The sequence below is a fragment of the Sardina pilchardus genome, chromosome 2 (genome assembly GCF_963854185.1).
Source record: "Sardina pilchardus chromosome 2, fSarPil1.1, whole genome shotgun sequence".
NCBI lineage: Eukaryota > Metazoa > Chordata > Actinopteri > Clupeiformes > Clupeidae > Sardina > Sardina pilchardus.
In genome coordinates, this window is record NC_084995.1 from 43479592 (window position 1) to 43497091 (window position 17500).

A 17500-nucleotide genomic window follows, 5' to 3' on the forward strand; every position below is an offset into this window, starting at 1 on the left:
TAGTTCTGTTCCCGTCTTGTTTAATCTTCACTTGAGTCTGCACCCTAACACACACACACACACACACACACATGCACACACACAATCACAGACACACACATATTGAATGGAAAGGTCATGTTGTGAGTAGTATTAAAGATTCATAATTTACTTTGTGTACCGTGATGGGATTGAGAGAATTAATGACCCAGGACAGCTGAGGACATGTGAAATAGATGATTGTGTGGAGTAGGTGTGGGGGGTGGACAGGGAGACTAAAGCAGAGAGAACATGTTTAACTTGCTGAAAAAGGAAGAACATTAAGGACGTGTTGTATTGTATTCACAAACCATCTCAAGGACTAAAGTACCTCCTAACTTTCCAGTGAAGGAGAGACTTTTTTATTTTTATTTTGGGTAATTCAAAAAGTCCTGTAGTGCTAAAAACCCAACACTTAAGCCGGAAGAACTATTAAATAGCTGAAAGCGGTCTGGATCAGCGCCCAAGCCCATTGTAAATGGCTGTGTGTGTCATTCCATGGATGTGTTGTAATGGCATGTAGAATCACGTAAATTGCACTGTGTCAATTCCTAGGGAATAATTGTGGAGCTTTAAAGGGATACATTAACAGCACCAGCCAACAGAAACAACCCATTTATTGCTGAAGTTAAGCTGAATGTAACTTTTCATTGTCAAATTAAACTAGCTCTTGTCTCCACAAACATGTCATCACACAAATGTATTTTGAAAACTGTGGAAAGGAACGTGGTCTCTGGGTATTGTCTACTGTTATGATCTAAATTGTAGCCTTTGTTATATTAGTCATTACAGCGCTTAGGTACTGTAGTCTTGCAGGGCTGAGTTTTGTTTTGCGTCAGCCTGGCCTGCTAGTTTATTTATTGTAGCCACTGACATGCGTTTCATGTGCTGTCGACGTGTCACCATTAATGTCATAAGTATGTTCACTGTAGATGGTGCCTAGCCTGTGCTTGTGCAATTGGCCTCCAAAACAAAGTCACATTCCAACTGGGGTCATGAACTTTCACCGCCAGAATATTTTGGTTGTATGGACTTCTGATGCCAGGTGCCTTACGGTCACAGGAGTGTGTAATACTGTACATACATACTGTATGTGTTTTTGTTTCATGAACAAACCTATAAAAGGAATGTGTCCTACAGTGGGTACGGGTTGAGAATGCACCTTCTCCCGCGGGACTCCCGAAGAGATCCCGCAGGCCGTCAAGCCGATTTTTTTCGAGGCTAAGGCAATGTACCCAAACAACCACCAGGTGGCAGAAAGTTTCATCCCGCATTTCAAAATGATGAAGACCGCATATCCGTCAATAGTCGACTCCTTAATCTCATTTAATCATAACAATGAAGGTGATGACTGGCGAAATTATTCAAACGACGTTTCAATGAACCATTGTTGAAATGAATGAAAATGGTTATAGAAAATCGCCTACAGCCTAACGCCGACACAGCTGATTCTTTGATTGATTCTAAGCTGTTTTGATGTAGGGGATGGGTAAACTGGCACGCTACAAACATGCTACCAATCAAATGTAATATTAGTAGGACTAGCCTACTTAGACACTTTAGTCATAGGCAACGTTGCCATGTTAATTTGGGCTAGAAGTGCTTGCTTGTGGTGGCGCTCCTGTCCGCTGCTTCTCCCGAATTGTGTGGCAAATTTGTCAGCAATCAGCTTAAATGTCAAATCATATTTATTTCTCTTTGTCGCCGTGGTATTGGGGGAAACGCGGAGAAACGAGATGGTCAGTCCTCGTATTTTTTCTTCGCGTTTCGTTATAAGAAATAGGCTATATAAGTAATGTAATGGTCAATTTGCTGCGCAATTGACCAAGCAACCGCGGACCGACAGAAAAAGAAAGCAAACGTTGCTGCGGAAATGCTTGCTTATTTGATGTGTTTAAACGTAGAGCCATACAATTAGGTGTGTCTGTTATTATGATAATTTTCGAGCATAACTGGTTGTCCATAGCTCAGTGACAGGTGTTAATAGCCTTGCCATAAGCACTGCTGCAGGTGCTTCTTTTATTATGCGGTTAGAGCATAAGCGCTTACTCATATAGACTATAACTCAGGGACAGGTGCAAAACCACCAACTGGGATGGATCGAAGGGCAAGCAAGCACTGCCACACAACGTGAAGGCCTTTGTGTTGTCAACACTAAGCAGAACGTTTCCTACGATGGGGAGAAGTGGCCGCAAGGACTGCATCGATAAGATCAACGAATAGCCTACAGTAATGTTTTACAACCCAGCTGGTATCCGCTGTTCATTCCGACATATCCCCACTCGGCGGTAGGCCTAGGCCTATTTAACTTTTATTTCAAACAACGTGCCATTCCGACATGAGGTCATTAATAGGCTATTAATGTCATAACTATTAGGCTATCATTAGACCTCGTCGGTTTTGAGAGCTGGAAATACATGTGTTTGCTAAATATCAGTTGTTGTGCATGTTGCGTTCGCGACTCGGGGAAGTGAAAGCAGTTCTGTAAAGACATTGCAAGTTTTCATGATGGCGATCATCTGCGCCGCGCCGCGCAGCTGTAGCTGATTGTGAAAGCCGATTGGAAATACATAAGTTTAGAGCGAACGTTTCAACTATGTTTGCCATGGTAGACAAAAACACTCAAATAAAACAATAGCCTAACAAATAACTGCATGCGTAATGGACACGGCTCTATATCCTAAATAATTTTCGAGGTTCGCCATTTGGTAATATGACCTATCCTTACTGACAATATTTGGATTGGACAATTTAGATTGAGCACAACTAAAGTTGCACGAAGGCAAAATACAGTCCTAAAAGCCTATTCTATATAGCCTGGCCAATATTGTAGATGTGCAAAAGCAGCATTTGCGTGCGTGCTTGCCGGTGAGGTGTAGCCTACAAAAATGAGCATAACATCTGATTATTAAAGTATGGCTATAGGATATAGGCTAGAGAAGAGTTGGTTTAAAATTCAAGTGTAGTAAAAAAGTTTGTGCACATCCCCGGTCAAGGTGCAGAACAAGAGTAGGCTAAATCATAAAAAATGGAAAAAGGTTCGCACACTTGAAATCCTTCTTTTTTGATTTGATTTTATTTTCTTTATCACAAAGGAATGACGTTTCGACCGTGTGGTCTTCTTCAGATTAAAATTCAAGTACGTGCGCTATTTAACCCCTCGAGACCGACTGCAGTCTGCTGACACAGCCAGACGACTCTCCCAACCCATTCATTCGTTTTGGCCGATATAACCCATTCATTCGTTTTGTGCGTAGGCTATATAGATTCCTGCATGCTGCATTACCGTGACCCTTAGCCTACCTTGTGGATGATTTTTTCTCATTGGAATACAGCAGGACAGAATGCCTTTTATCTAACAAACGCAAAAGCTGAGATTGTTGGAAGGACTAGGCTACTCAACAAACTTGTTTTTCGTTTCTGGGAGATCTCGTTATCGTTTTGGATTGTCGGATTTTTATACTTATAGGTTGGACTTATGGACAATGAACTTTGAGGGGTGGTTGTTAGTGCTTTACAAAGCTTTGTGTTAATAAGTGTCGGTCCTCCTATCCTTCAGCTCACTGCGCGATGCAGTTGCGCATAGTGGCCAGCCACGAAGTCATTAACTGTTTACGACACAATACATGATATTTGTGTTTTTCGTTTCTTAGATTTAATGCATGTTTGACATGTAAACAGGCCTTCAGTCCGTTAACTTAAGGCCTTCTTTTGCATGGGGTTGCTCGCATCCGCCCGTAACCTAGACTATTATGTGCGTAGTGGCTGCATACTCTTGATTATAATAAGAGGCAAATTGTTACAGGACAACTTAAACTGACTTCCCCAATGCTTCCCCGCAGCACATTACATTTTAATATAGGCTAATATAAGATGAACAAAGTCTATGGACTTGCTATATTAAATCCAGTAGCCTAATAATTCTATGCGCCACGTCTTTTCACGATTTCGCAAGTGATGTAGTAGGCTACGTTTAAACATCGACAACGTCTGTGAGACTACCCATTTCATGAAGAGCAATTGTCTTGTGCGATCATTCCCCCTCCCCCACACTTGTCTAACCAGTTCACTAGACATTATAGCCTACCTATATGAGGCATTGAGGACGATTGCCTCCCTTCCCCCTCTCTCTCGACAGATACTTCCTGACACTAGGGCTCGGGATCAAGACATCAAAACTTCGCGGGCACAGCCACATTGGCAGCTTCACTCCTTAGTTTACTATGGATTACTATGGATTTACTCCCGCCTTTTAGTGTGTTCCTGTTACTTAGTTTTTGCCTTCTTGGTAGTATGTTGCTGTGTAGTGGGGTGTAACAGTGCAACCCACGATCGCAAGAGGAAAAGAATAAATCGCTACTATATTTCTGCTTCTTGTCTTGTGCATCTGAATGAATGGATATTACGTTCAGTGCTATAGCCTACCAATGGCGGCGATATTCCTAGAATGCAAGGCGTGTGCCCGAGCCCTATTATGTAAATGTAAAAAATGTGTGTGTGTGTGTGTGTGTGTGTGTGTGTGTGTTGCGCTTTTTAATAAAATAATGCCTCTTGTCTTAATGGGTTCCGGAGGTTCGTAGAGTAAGTTTTGAACCCCGATCGCTGACGTATGATTAAGATGCCTCAACCATTTACGCCACAGTTCGAGTGTCAATCTCTTCGCACTTAGCCAAGAAATATAAAGGATTCAGTCAGTCGAGTTCATTTATTCGCGGCATGCACTTGAAACGCCGATCAAAAGTTCTGACATGTTAAACTGACGTTAGTCATTAATTCACCACATGATAAAATGCTGTTATATTGACGCACAGTAGCCCACGGTAGTCTATGTCTATCTCTGAATCAACATGAACATGCATAACGAGATCCATATATTCTAAGTTGCTAGAAACTTCTTTTGCGGAGCTAGGCCTACTAGTCGATGGTTACAATGAATCACCCTCACTGCCCTATCGCATATCTGACCATTCATTGTTACAATGTTACAAAATGCGCGATCTTCTCCATGCATGTAGCCTATGGTTATAAGTAAAGTGACATGATAGGCATGTAGGCCTATTAAAGATATTTCTGTTAAATACGTTTTATTTTCAGTTGTCAAAAGTGGTGGGGACAAAATCTGTGATAAAGTGCTGGGTAAGCTACCCAGCGTCGCCGGTTAAAATGAACATGCCTCCGTTTTAAAATAGCCTATAGGCCTACACATTTCTAAGTATTCCTAGCATAAATGTAGCCTAAATGTCCATCTTGTCCATCTCTTTCGTCTTCGCCTTGACAATAATAGCCTATTCACGGAAATGCGGTCTTGTAACCGTAATGAATTAATGAATTAATCTAAGGTTGCCTATCGAGTCTTTCAGGTTGAATTGAAGGCTTCTAAAACCATTTTCATTAATTTCAACAATGGTTTATTGAAACGTCGTTTGATTATAATTTCGCCAGTCATCACCTTCATTTTAATGATTAAATGAGACGGATTAAATGAGACGGATATGCGGAGCATTTCTCTCCCTCTCCATTGACCAAAACGTTGCTCTGGCATCTCTGCTGGACTGACTGAGTTATAGGCTACGTCGAGTGAGAGAGCCAGCTGTGAGGTACGCTGTAAAACATTCGAAAACTCTGAAACTGCAATCTGACATGCCGAGCGTGATGTCTCTTTTCTCTGCTTGTCACCAGCGCGGTGTCTTCGGGTTTTTCCGTGTTTTCCGGTATGAGCCGAACCTTCATTTTATTAGGGCGGTCTTATGTTGCCCCCTTGCGGTTGCACTTTTAATTAAAGTCCCGATGCTTCGGGAGTCCCGATGTGCGGGAAAGAAAGGAGCATTCTCAACCCGTACCATCTGTATGTAATTAATCATGCAGAGCAGTGTGTAGCAGAAGTCAGCTCATCCAAGAGGACGGCTTCCAAAACGAAAAGCTTGCTCTATGGTGCGCGACGCGCGTGCATGATGAGTGTGTTGCATCAGTGCTGAAGGTGAATACAGTCCTCATGAATATTTCTCTCTCTCTCTCTCTCCCCAACACCCCATCCCCTTTTACTTTGGTACGTGTGTGTGTGTGTGTGTGTGTGTGTGTGTGTGTGTGTGTGTGTGTGTGTGTGTGTGTGTGTGTGTGTGCGGCTCCTCTGCAGGTGAACTCTGTGAGGAGAAGCTGGATTTCTGTGCCCCTGAGTTGAACTCGTGCCAGCATGACTCCAAATGCATCCTGACTCCTCAGGGATTCAAGTGAGTATGCATGCATTTGTGCACACACAACACACACACACACACACATTCTCACACACACCCTCACGCACAGAGCCTCCTTCCTTCGCTCTGCAAGGATTCCGCCCATCAGATACACTCTTCTGTTTTCAACTCCAACCGTCTCTGACTTTGAAAGCCTCAGCACTCTTTCTCTCCCTCTCCCTCTCTCTCTGCGCCACTTCTCTTCTCTTCTCTTCTCTTCTCTTCTCCTCTCTTCTCCCCACAGTAGTCCGCTGAGAGCGAGCGTGGCATGGAAAACATTTCAGCGGTGTTTTTGTTATGGCTTCCCTCTAACTTGACCACTTAGCATATTTATTGTGTTCTCACAGGGCCTAGAGCCACTCGGCTGTTTGTTTTCTCGGCCGTTGAGAGAGTAACTTATCTGTGTGTGATAGGGGGGGGGGGTTAAGGGGGGGTGCAGGTCAGATGGTGTGAACGGCGTGTCAGATGAGATCAGTGGGGACGACGTGGTTCAGTCCCCGAGGTGCCCTCTGATTGGCTGCTCTTATTATTTTACTACGCGCGGCTGCCATCGCCATGGAGATGGACACGCGATACGGCTCCGATGCTGATGTCATTTATTTACAGCTGGGTGGGGAGGGAATAGCCCCTATACGGTGGGAGAGCAGCGTTTATCAGCAAGGTTATGGCCAACCAACTGACATGAAAACATTTCTCAACCAGAGCTGCAGTGAGTTTTGGGAAAGTTCCACTTTAATGTCATACATCGTTTCAGATCACGCTGTTTTGGGAAAGTTCCACTTTAATGTCATACATCGTACAGATCACGCTGTTTTGGGAAAGTTCCACTTTAATGTCATACATCGTTACAGATCACGCGGCTTTAATGTCGTACATCGTTACAGATCACGCGGCTTGATTCACCGCACTCAACTCAAACTCAAACTCAAACGTTGAGTTGTTCACATTCACTAGAGCTCAGTGGAGTGTCACTAAAAATACTGTTAAATGAGATGGAGAGATGAGACTGAAGCCTGGCGTGAGGGTGTTAACCGTGGCGGTGTGTGTGTGTGTGTGTGTGTGTGTGTGTGTGTGTGTGTGTGTGTGTGCGCCCCAGGTGTGAGTGCACTCCTGGCTACGTTGGAGAGCAGTGTGAAGTGGATTTCGATGACTGCCAGGATAACAAGTGTAAAAATGGAGCTCAGTGCATCGATGCTGTCAATGGCTACACCTGTGTGTGTCCAGAGGGTTACAGGTGAGTGTGCTCTCTCTCTCACACACACACACACACACACACACACACACACACACAGTGGTTACAGATCATGTTAATGGAATACATCTCGACGAGTAGGACATTAATGAAAGTGACCTCCTTCCTCTGTGTGTGTGTGTGTGTGTGTGTGTAGCGGTCTGTTCTGTGAGTTCTCCCCGCCGATGGTCCTGCCCAGAACCAGCCCGTGTGATAACCACGACTGCGCCAACGGGGCACAGTGTGTTGTCATGGGCACAGACCCCGTGTGCCAGTGTCTCCAGGGTTACGAGGGCGTGCGCTGTGAGAGGCTGGTCAGCGTCAACTTTGTGGACAGAGAGTCCTTCCTGCAGATCCCCTCCAACATCGTCACGGAACAGGCTAACATCTCTCTGCAGGTAGGGCACCTTTAAACACACTCACTCACACACACACTAGCTTTCTCTCTCTCTTCTTTTTCTCTCACACACACTCACAACCCACACACACACACTCACACTATCTTTTTCTCTCTCACACACACACTAGCTTTCTCTCTCTTCTCACACACTCATAACCTTTTTCTCTCGCACACACACAACTCATGTTCACACACACACACACACACACACTCTCTCTCTCTCTCTCTGTCTCTCTGTGCCTCAGCTGATGTGTACTGTGTGTTCCAGATTGCGACTGACGAGGATAACGGCGTGCTGCTGTATAAGGGCGACGGAGAGCACATCGCTGTGGAGCTGTTCCGTGGGAGACTGCGCGTGAGCTATGACACGGGCTCCTACCCCCCCTCTGCCATCTACAGGTACTGCAGCTGCCGCCACTGCAGCACACACACACACACACACAGCCCAGCCCAGCCACCGCAGCACAGCAGGGACACACACACACACACACACACACACACACACGACACTATCTCATCACATCTGTACACATGGGGCTGCCTTGGGATAAGATGGACTTTTTCTAACGTTGTCCTTGTTTCCCACTCTCTCTGCTGGTAATCCTTGTATTTTTTAAAGTATATTTTTCGGGCTTTTATGCCTTTAATGATAGGACAGTAGAGAGAGACAGGAAGCGAGTGGGAGAGAGTGTCGGGGTGGGATCCGGAAAGGAGCACGGGGCGGGAATCGAACCCGGGTCGCCGGCATGCGGTGCAGGTGCCCCAGCCAGTCGCGCCACGGCTGGGGCCAATAATCCTTGTATTTTATATATCACTCTCATGTGTACTCTTGCCCCCCCCCCCCCCCCCCCCAGTGTGGAGACGATAAACGACGGTAGTTTCCATGTGGTAGAGCTGGTGGCTCAGGAGCAGACCCTGTCTCTGTCCATCGACGGCGGCAGCCCCAAGACCATCAGCACCCTCAGCAGACAGAGCGCTACCCAGCAGCCCAACCCGTCGCCTCTCTACCTGGGCGGTAGGTGGAGCCCCCCCGTGGAGCCATTATGCCTTCTGTACTGCACATAGGACACCTTGAACTGCGTGTGGAGCCATTATGCCTTCTGTAGTGCACATAGGACACCTTGAACTGTGTGTGCCCTGCCCTCTTGCATTCTCTCCTTCTCATGTGTGTCGGTTTGTCTCTCCTCTCTTCTCCTCTCCTCTGCTTTCCTCTCTTCTCCTCTCCTCCTCTCTTCTCCTCTGCTTTCCTCTCTTCTCCTCTCCTCTCCTCTCCTCCTCTCCTCTCCTTCTCTCCTCCCCTCCCCTCTTCCTCTCCTCTCCTCACCTTTCTCCTCTCCTCTCTTCTCCTCCTCTCTTCTCTTCTCTTCCTCTCCTCTCCTGCTCTCCTCTCCTCTTCCCCTCTCCTTCTCTCCTCCCCTCTCCTCTCCTTTTTCTCCTCACCTCTCCCTTCCTGCTCTCTTCTCCTCTCCTCTCCTCTCCTCCTCTCCTCTTCTCCTCTCCTTCTCTCCTCCCCTCCCCTCTTCCTCTCCTCTCCTCTCCTTTTTCTCCTCACCTCTCCTGCTCTCTTCTCTTCTCCTCTCCTCTCTTCTCTTCTCCTCTCTTCTCTTCTCTTCCTCTCCTCTCCTCTCCTCTTCCCCTCTCCTTCTCTCCTCCCCTCCCCTCTCCTTTTTCTCCTCACCTCTCCCTTCCTGCTCTCTTCTCCTCCCCTCTCCTCTCCTCTCCTCCCCTCCCCACCTCTCCCTTCCTGCTCTCTTCTCCTCCCCTCTCCTCTCCTCTCCTCCCCTCCCCTCTCCTCTCCTTTTTCTCCTCTCCTCTCCTTCTCTCCTCTCCTCTCCTCTCCTCTCCTCCTCTCCTGCTCTCTTCTCCTCTCCTCCCCTCTCCTCTCCTCTCCTCTCCTCTCCTCCTCCTCTTCTCCTCTCCTCTCCTCTCCTCTCCTCTCCTCTCCTCTCCTCTCCCCTCCTCTCCTCTCCTCTCCTCTCCTCCTCTCCTCTCCTCTCTCCTCCTCTCCTCCTCTCCTCTCCTCTCCTCTCCTCTCCTCTCCTCTCCTCTCCTCCTCTCCTCTCCTCCTCTCCTCCTCTCCTCCATCTCAGGTCTCCCAGGTCAGGTGGGCTTGGCAGCGTTGCGTCAGGGTCCGGGGCGTAACGGCTCCAGTTTCCACGGCTGCATCCGTAACCTGTACATCAACGGGGAGCTGCAGGACCTGACGCAGTTCCTGCTGCAGTCGGGCGTGTTGCCGGGGTGCCAGCCCTGCAGCCGCCCCCAGTGCACCCACGGCACCTGCCACCCCACGGGCCAGTCCTCCTTCAGCTGCGAGTGTGAGCCGGGCTGGACCGGACAGCTCTGCGACCAGCAGGTCAACAACCCCTGCGACGGCAACAAGTCAGTCCCACTCCCTCCCTCCGAGTTCCTACGCTCACCTTTAGCACATCGTGTCCTTTGTGTTCTAATGAATGATGAAGATGAATTTCCACAGTAGTGGACAATAAAGACTTCTGATCTAATCTAACAACCCATTGCAACATTGAACATCTTGAATTTCCCCTTGGGGATCAATAAAGTATCTATCTATCTATCTATCTATCTATCAATAGGAGATTAAATCCACAATAGTAAATATACTCATCTGATGAGTTCTCTCTCTCTCTCCTGCTCTTGCCTCAGGTGTATCCACGGCACCTGTTTGCCCATCAACTCGTACTCCTACAGCTGCCGCTGCCAGCCGGGCTTCGCGGGCGTGCTGTGCGACGAGGAGGAGGTGTACAGCCCGTGCCAGGCGCTCAACTGCAAGTATGGCACGTGCCTGGTGTCTGGGCTGGGCAAACCCTACTGCGAGTGCAGCGCGGGCTACTCTGGAGAGAGCTGTGACCGAGGTACATGACAGAGGCTCACTCACTCACACACACCTTTACTGCTGTGACAGAGGTACATGACAGAGGCTCACTCACACACACCTTTACCGCTGGGCTAGTGGGGACACTCTGGAGTCTTTAGTTTTGGACTTCCGTAGTGCAGCAAAACAAAACAAACTGTGTCTTTAATGAGCCGTAATGATGTTAGCACAGCGCTATAATGACATGAAGCTAAATTCCAATGCTGTGTGTGCAGACTACTGAATGATGTTGTTGATGTGCTTACAAATCTACCTTTTAACACTGCATGTGACATTAACTGGACAGGCTTGTTCTCTAACGCTGTGGATAGGTGTGTGTGTGTGTGTTGCTGTGATGCTCATGTGTGTGTGAGACTAACTCTACTAATGCTCTGCTGCTCTCTGTCCTGTCCTGTCCTGTCCTGTGTTCTGCTCTGGTCTGGTCTGCACGCTGCTCTGTGCCTGTGTGCCCCCAAGCCTCCTCTGAGCCTCCTGAGACTGACACTCAGGGCCAGCAGGTGAGAACTCGCACGGAACAAGAGACAGGAACCGGGGAACGAGAGGGGGAACCAAGGAACACACTCTCTAGATAGACGTAGATGTTAGATTAAAAGTTGTAGTGTGCATTACGTGCATCAATGAGAGATGTTGCAATGAAGACAAAGATCTGCAAATGACTCTTTCTTTTCCTGTCTTCGGTGATTTAAAATAACATCCTTTGTCTTCCCTCTCTGTACTTTTCTTCACCTAAACACTTGGTTGCCTTGGTAACAACTGCATTAAGTTATTTTTGAACCGCTACGCAAGAATGTAGGGACAATGGACAGCACAGAGCTTTTATCTTTTTCTTCCATGGCTGTCTTTCAATCTTATGGTCTAACTCTTTTCATCTGACCACCTCCACTCCCTCCCTCTCCCCTCCTCCCTCCCTCTCTCTCTCTCTCTCTCTCTCTCTCTCCCTCCCTCTCCTTCTCTCTCCCCCTCTCCCTCTCCCTCTCTCTCTCTCCCTCTCTCCCTCCTCTCTCTCTCTCTCTCTCTCTCTCTCTCTCTCTCTCTCTCTCTCTCTCCCTCCCTCTCTCCCCCCTCTCCCCCCCCCCTCTCCCCCCACTGCAGAAGTGGCATGTCGAGGCGAACGGGTCCGAGATCACTACCAGAGGCAGCAGGGCTATGCGGCGTGCCAGACCACGGAGAAGGTCTCCCGGCTAGAGTGCCGGGGCAGCTGTGTGGGGGGGCAGTGCTGCGGGCCGCTGCGCAGCAAGAGGCGGAAATACTCCTTCGAGTGCACAGACGGCTCCTCCTTCGTGCAGGAGGTGGAGAAAGTGGTCAAGTGTGGTTGTACGATGTGTCCAACCTAGAGAGGGCCCCCCCACACTCCCAAAACACACCTCTCACCCCCTTCTGTCTTGCGCCCCCCTCCCCCCCCCCCCATCCCCTCCCAAACCTGTCACCTCCTCCTGTCCAGATCTCCTCTTCTTTTGGAGCTACACACCCCCCCTTTTGCTTTTGTTTTGTTTCATTTTTTTGTGTCATTTTGTGTTTTTTTTTTATGTACATTTTTTTTGTTATGCCGGACTAATGTATGCTTCCATAGTGGAGTTGTTGAATTATTGTAAAATACAGAACAAACTTATTTTTTATTATGAAGCGGAGAAAAACAAAAAAGACAAAAAATAGAGTTGACTGTTATTTTGTTCTTCATGTTGCCTTCCCTCTAGGAACTGTGACCTTTTTTTCCTTTGCTCTGTTTTTCGGTCTCATTTTTCTGTTCCCATGAACGCTTGCGTAGCAGACAGTGAGCTGCCATGTCAGGAGCTCGGCCCTGTCTTCTCTGTTCTGATGGATGGCTTTCATGAGGACATTAGAGGATAGACTCTTCCCACTCTGACACACAGGACAGCAAAACAAAATGGCTGATGAACACCATCACCACGGAGATGATGAATCGCCAAAGCCTCAAAAACACGGACAGCTGTCCTAAAGACTCACACAATGTCATGATGTTACAATTTTTCTCTCTCTCTATCGCTCTCTCTCTTGCGCGCGCACACACACACACACACACACACACACACACACACACACACAAAATACTTCCAGTCTCTCTCCCAAACCCATATCATTTTGTCAACATGTTTGTGTTGCAGACACACACATACAAAGAGAAAAAAAGCATGTAAAGCTCCTTGTCTCCAGTATTACTGTGGAACTATGGTGTTGGGGGATTGCAGGGTAGGTGGGAAGGGTTACCAGGGTTACAGTGCTAAACTCTATGTTGGATTCATATCATTCTTCATTATTATGTCTCTGTTGGCACACCATATCGCTCACATGTATTTATTGTATCAAAAAACTTTTACAGTACTTATTCAGTAGATCTTCCCCATGTATTGCAGTTCGAATCTCTTAATATATATTAATTTATATTGTCCTTCTGTTATGATTGAATTAAACATAATATCCTGTTGGGTAGTTTGACTAACATTTGCGTCCTTCTCAGTCGAGAGGTTGTTTGACCACTGAGACTATTGTATTTTACCAGAAACCTTGGTGACATTTTAATCTTCAAATGTGAAGTGAAAGCATTGTATATTTTTGTCAAATCACCTGAAACTTTGTACTGTGCCAGAGATGATCTTTATATTAGAGTTTCAATGTATAGTTCAATTTCCCCTCGTATTTTACATAGAGTAAAAGCCGTGTTTAGAGAGAAATAAAATAAACTTAGAATACGTAACAATCTTTTAAATAATGTTCTCCTCTAAGATGATCCTTTTTAACAAAATACTGTGACTTTTTCTAAACAAAACTACTTTGTTATCCCTTTTGTTTCTGACGTTAACATGTTGCTGCTAAATTTGTATTGTAGACTTGGATGATAATCTGTGCCGTAGTGGACAGTATGCCGCGGTAAAGCGGAACGCGTCGTATTACCAAGAAAAATAAAGCTGTCCCTCCCCGTAGACTGTGTTCCATCCGTACTCAGACTAATGTCAGTCCCAATACTGATGTTTGTTTAATAAACACGATATTTACCTCACCGTCTCTCTGGTCTCTGTATTATGCCTGTTGGGGATGCACTTACTGTACGAGGTGCTGCTGCATGTTATCTGCAAAAGCCCAGGAGTCTTTCTGAAAGTATCTCAGGTGAAGTCCCTCATCTTAGTAATGGCAAGCATGCCCTTCTATCCAAGAGACAATTGTAGCTTAGGATGGACACGTATGAAGATGGATGGATTTTAAGAATGGGTTATGCTGTCCTGGGCCTCACTCTCACACAACGTTGTACAGTATTGTTTTCATGTGTGTGTCTTTGTATTATTGTCCTCTTAAAGACTTATTGGGGCCATTTATGGGTATCTGCACAGTGAAATGTTTTAGGTGAGAAGTAGCTGAGAGGGATAGTGGTGTTAGTGTTTATAGGGAAGCAAACCACGAGGTTGACTGATGCGCAAGGTTTCATGCCATCTTGGCCATGGCCATTAGCTTTACAACAGCACCATCTGCTGGAGATTTAGAGTCATGGAAACATTCACTGGGATGTGAGATGCAACAAGATGGGTCTCTCATGTTTCTCTGTTACATCAAACGGGATGAGCTGGTAGAGAGATTGTCGGTTAGGCGTTCTTGTCCAAACTGTCTTATCTCACTAAAACGCAACTAACAAAGTGTTTCCACGCACAGACATGAGGAAGATGTAAGATCCGAGGCAATGCCATAATATAAGGGGAGCACAGGGTGTCAGGCCATCCTCACAAAGGTTGGCCTCCGAAGTGCTACGTGCGTGAGGGAGTGAAGAGAGCAAGAGTTTGTGTTCGACTGTGTGTGTGTGTGTGTGTGTGTGTGTGTGTGTGTGTGTGTGTGTGTGTGTGTGTAGGGTAGAACTTGTTTTTCTACCCTTTGAATTTGTTGGCTGTATGACGATCTTAGCTGCTATGTGAGGAGAGTTTAGAATACTTACCTTATCACGTGTTTTTGGTGGAACATGTTGGTGATGTGTTTCGCATTTTACATATTAGTTTAGAATATCACTTTTACGCACGAGTGTAGGTAGTCTATTGTTATCATCAGAGGCACGTTATCACATGGAATGATGTCATTGGATGAAATGAGCATGCATATATGAAGTCACGTGACTGTGACAAGGGTCTGATTACAAATGAGCAAGACAGGTAACACAGGTGAGCGGTTTTGTCAACCATGCCTTCTCCAATCCCAGTTACGCGGTTACTGCCTAAAGACTTTCGGCCATCGGTGGAGCTAGGAGCATGCAGCAGCCCTCTGATCAAGTATGCCGGTGGATCCACGTTAGCTGTCCCAGCACACACATTCCGCAGTAAAGTTGCCGGCAGACTATGGTCGTCTGTTATTCACTGGAACGAGCTGCACTGTTTAGAGCCTCTTGGGACTGGTGGTTTTGGCTCAGTTTACAAAGGTATGTACTTTGGGGAAACCGTGGCCGTGAAAAAGGTGAAGAGGTATTCTAAGAACAAACTGGCGTGCAGGCACAGTTTTTGGGCAGAACTGAATGCCGCACACCTGCGCCACAAAAACCTTGTCCGAGTGATTGCAGCCACGACATCTATTCCGGCTGATCCGGAGAACGCGGATAACATTGGCACCATAATAATGGAATTAGCTGGAACCAGGAATCTGCAACACGTGATCTACGCGAGTGCAGAGCCACTAGTAGAGAGCAGGTGCAGGACCTATTCAATTGACATAGCTCGAGGTCTCGAATACCTGCATGCGCACAATGTGGTACACCTTGACGTGAAGCCTGCCAACATAATGGTGTCCGATACCGACGTGTGCAAACTCGCTGATTTCGGTTGTTCACTGAAGCTGGAGTGCTCCGGAGAACTCAGTCCTCTCACAAACTACCTCGGTGGCACCTACACTCACCGGGCGCCTGAACTGCTGAAAGGTGAAGAGGTCACCTTGAAGGCTGACGTTTACGCTTTCGGCATCACTCTGTGGCAGCTGATCACCCGGGAACTGCCCTATCAAGGTGACCGCCAGTGCGTGCTTTATGCAGTTGTGGCTTATGAATTACGGCCACCAGTTAATGGGGAAAGATTTAGGGACTCTCAATTCGGACGGATGTCTAAAGCTCTCCTGGTCAGGTGCTGGAGCGCCAATCTAAACCAAAGACCAACTGCCGAACAACTCGTCAGAGAGCTAAATACGATGCCAAGCTGAAGTCGGCCCCCTCCTCCATGCACACGTGCAATATGCCATCGACAGAAATGGGATGAGTAAATATGAATAAGTAAAATATTAGACTGTATGTATATATTTATGTATGTATATGTGGATTTATGGACTCATAGGCTATAGGAGGCTACGTAGGCTCCATGAGAATCTGTTTTACTTGTTTTATCCTACTTTCTGGCAGGTGTACCTTTCCAGTCTGTCTGCCACTAGGGCACGCCATTGACTTTGCAGTCTTTCTACCTCTGTGCACCGCTTTAAACTGCTTATTTTTTATAATAAATAATCTGCTGAAGTTTATCATTATGTGACTCAATTAATATGACTGATTCCCACGAATTCTCAAATTTTTCCATCTAAATGGGACATGTATGCACAACTGTATTGAGTTAGGCTAAATGACGAGGGGTAACTTGAATAACCACTCTCATAATGGGGTTTTGATAGTGTTTAAACGTCTTTAGTAACCGCTTAATCTCTGCTATACACGTCATCCATAATTTACCTTTTCAAAAAAAAAAAAAAAAAAATGCTAAAAATAAATCTAGGACTATGAGCATAGAGGAGTTGGGTAGCTGAGAATATAATGTGTATAAATGAGGTTTTCAATTTTTGGCAAGGCAATTGTTTTGCCTTGCTGGAAAACAAGAGGCTCTAGGAACCAGAGAAACGCATCTAAATGCTCTTCGTTATTAGCTGCTTAGGGTTGGAGCTTTGTCTCATTTCAATGTGAAACCATCCTTATTGAAACATTCTTGCATTTGTTGTCCTCAACTGTCGTTTGTGTTAGACTCACAAAATGATGACCAATTTGACACTTATTTAAACAGATGTTGATCATACCTTGATGAAGACCTGTTGCAGGTTAAAACATTCAGGCTCTTTTGCTCATCTTTTAGGGTAAATACCAATAAGACAAGCAACATTGCCAATGTGATGAATAGTAAATAACAGCAACCAGAGCAATATGCTGATCAAAGCTCTATAACAATAACAGGCATAGAGACTATCAGAATTGATCGGGTCTGAGTATTCTTCAAGCTCAACGGCAGTTATTAAAACTAATAAGTGTCCTTGTTTATATTAGACTGTAACCCCTGGGGAAAAAAATACCACTCTTGGAGGATGTTCATTCAGCTGTTTTATTATTTTTCTTTTAGAAAAAGAGACAAAGCTGCAGATGTGCCTCAAAAATATTTATCTGTAACCCATTCTGGCTTTGTCTGGCTTCACAGCTCCAAATATAAACCAAAATTGTAGCCATTTAAGGCCATTTATTTTTTAGATCATGTAGACAATAAATGACTCAACCCATAGGGAAAATAATATGGAATCACAGACGTAAAGCATCATAATTAGTAGGCTACTTTGTTGCACCTCTTCTGGCTTTTAGAACAGCTTGAATCCTCTTAGGTATAGACCTTACTAATGTAGAGCAGTATTCTTCATCAATCCGGTTTCAACTTTGTACAACAGCTGCAGCAGTTGATAGATCAGCTTTGCAGGATGGGGCCTTCTCTTCAGTTTGCAATGCACCATAT

General features: G+C 46.0%; 2 protein-coding genes across 2 annotated transcripts in view; both read left to right on the forward strand.

The window, feature by feature from the left end:
- Positions 1-13785, forward strand: part of slit2 (slit homolog 2 (Drosophila)) — a 123787-nt gene extending 110002 nt beyond the window's left edge. Inside the window, exons 27-34 of the mRNA XM_062552835.1 lie at positions 6152-6245; positions 7345-7482; positions 7637-7877; positions 8148-8278; positions 8734-8894; positions 9970-10258; positions 10541-10749; positions 11862-13785. Coding sequence (XP_062408819.1) covers positions 6152-6245; positions 7345-7482; positions 7637-7877; positions 8148-8278; positions 8734-8894; positions 9970-10258; positions 10541-10749; positions 11862-12103 — 1505 coding nt within the window. The 3' untranslated portion in view covers positions 12104-13785. The remainder of the gene's footprint in view (positions 1-6151; positions 6246-7344; positions 7483-7636; positions 7878-8147; positions 8279-8733; positions 8895-9969; positions 10259-10540; positions 10750-11861) is intronic.
- A 1124-nt stretch (positions 13786-14909) lies between these two features.
- On the forward strand, positions 14910-16259 carry mos (v-mos Moloney murine sarcoma viral oncogene homolog). Its single transcript, XM_062530714.1, has one exon. The coding sequence runs from the start codon at positions 14946-14948 to the stop codon at positions 15945-15947; it is 1002 nt and encodes a 333-aa protein (XP_062386698.1). The 5' UTR covers positions 14910-14945; the 3' UTR covers positions 15948-16259.
- Positions 16260-17500: the final 1241 nt, after the last annotated feature.

Coding starts and splice junctions, on each gene's coding strand:
- mos (XM_062530714.1), top strand. CDS start 14,946: ATGCCTTCTCCAATCCCAGTTACGCGGTTACTGCCTAAAGACTTTCGG.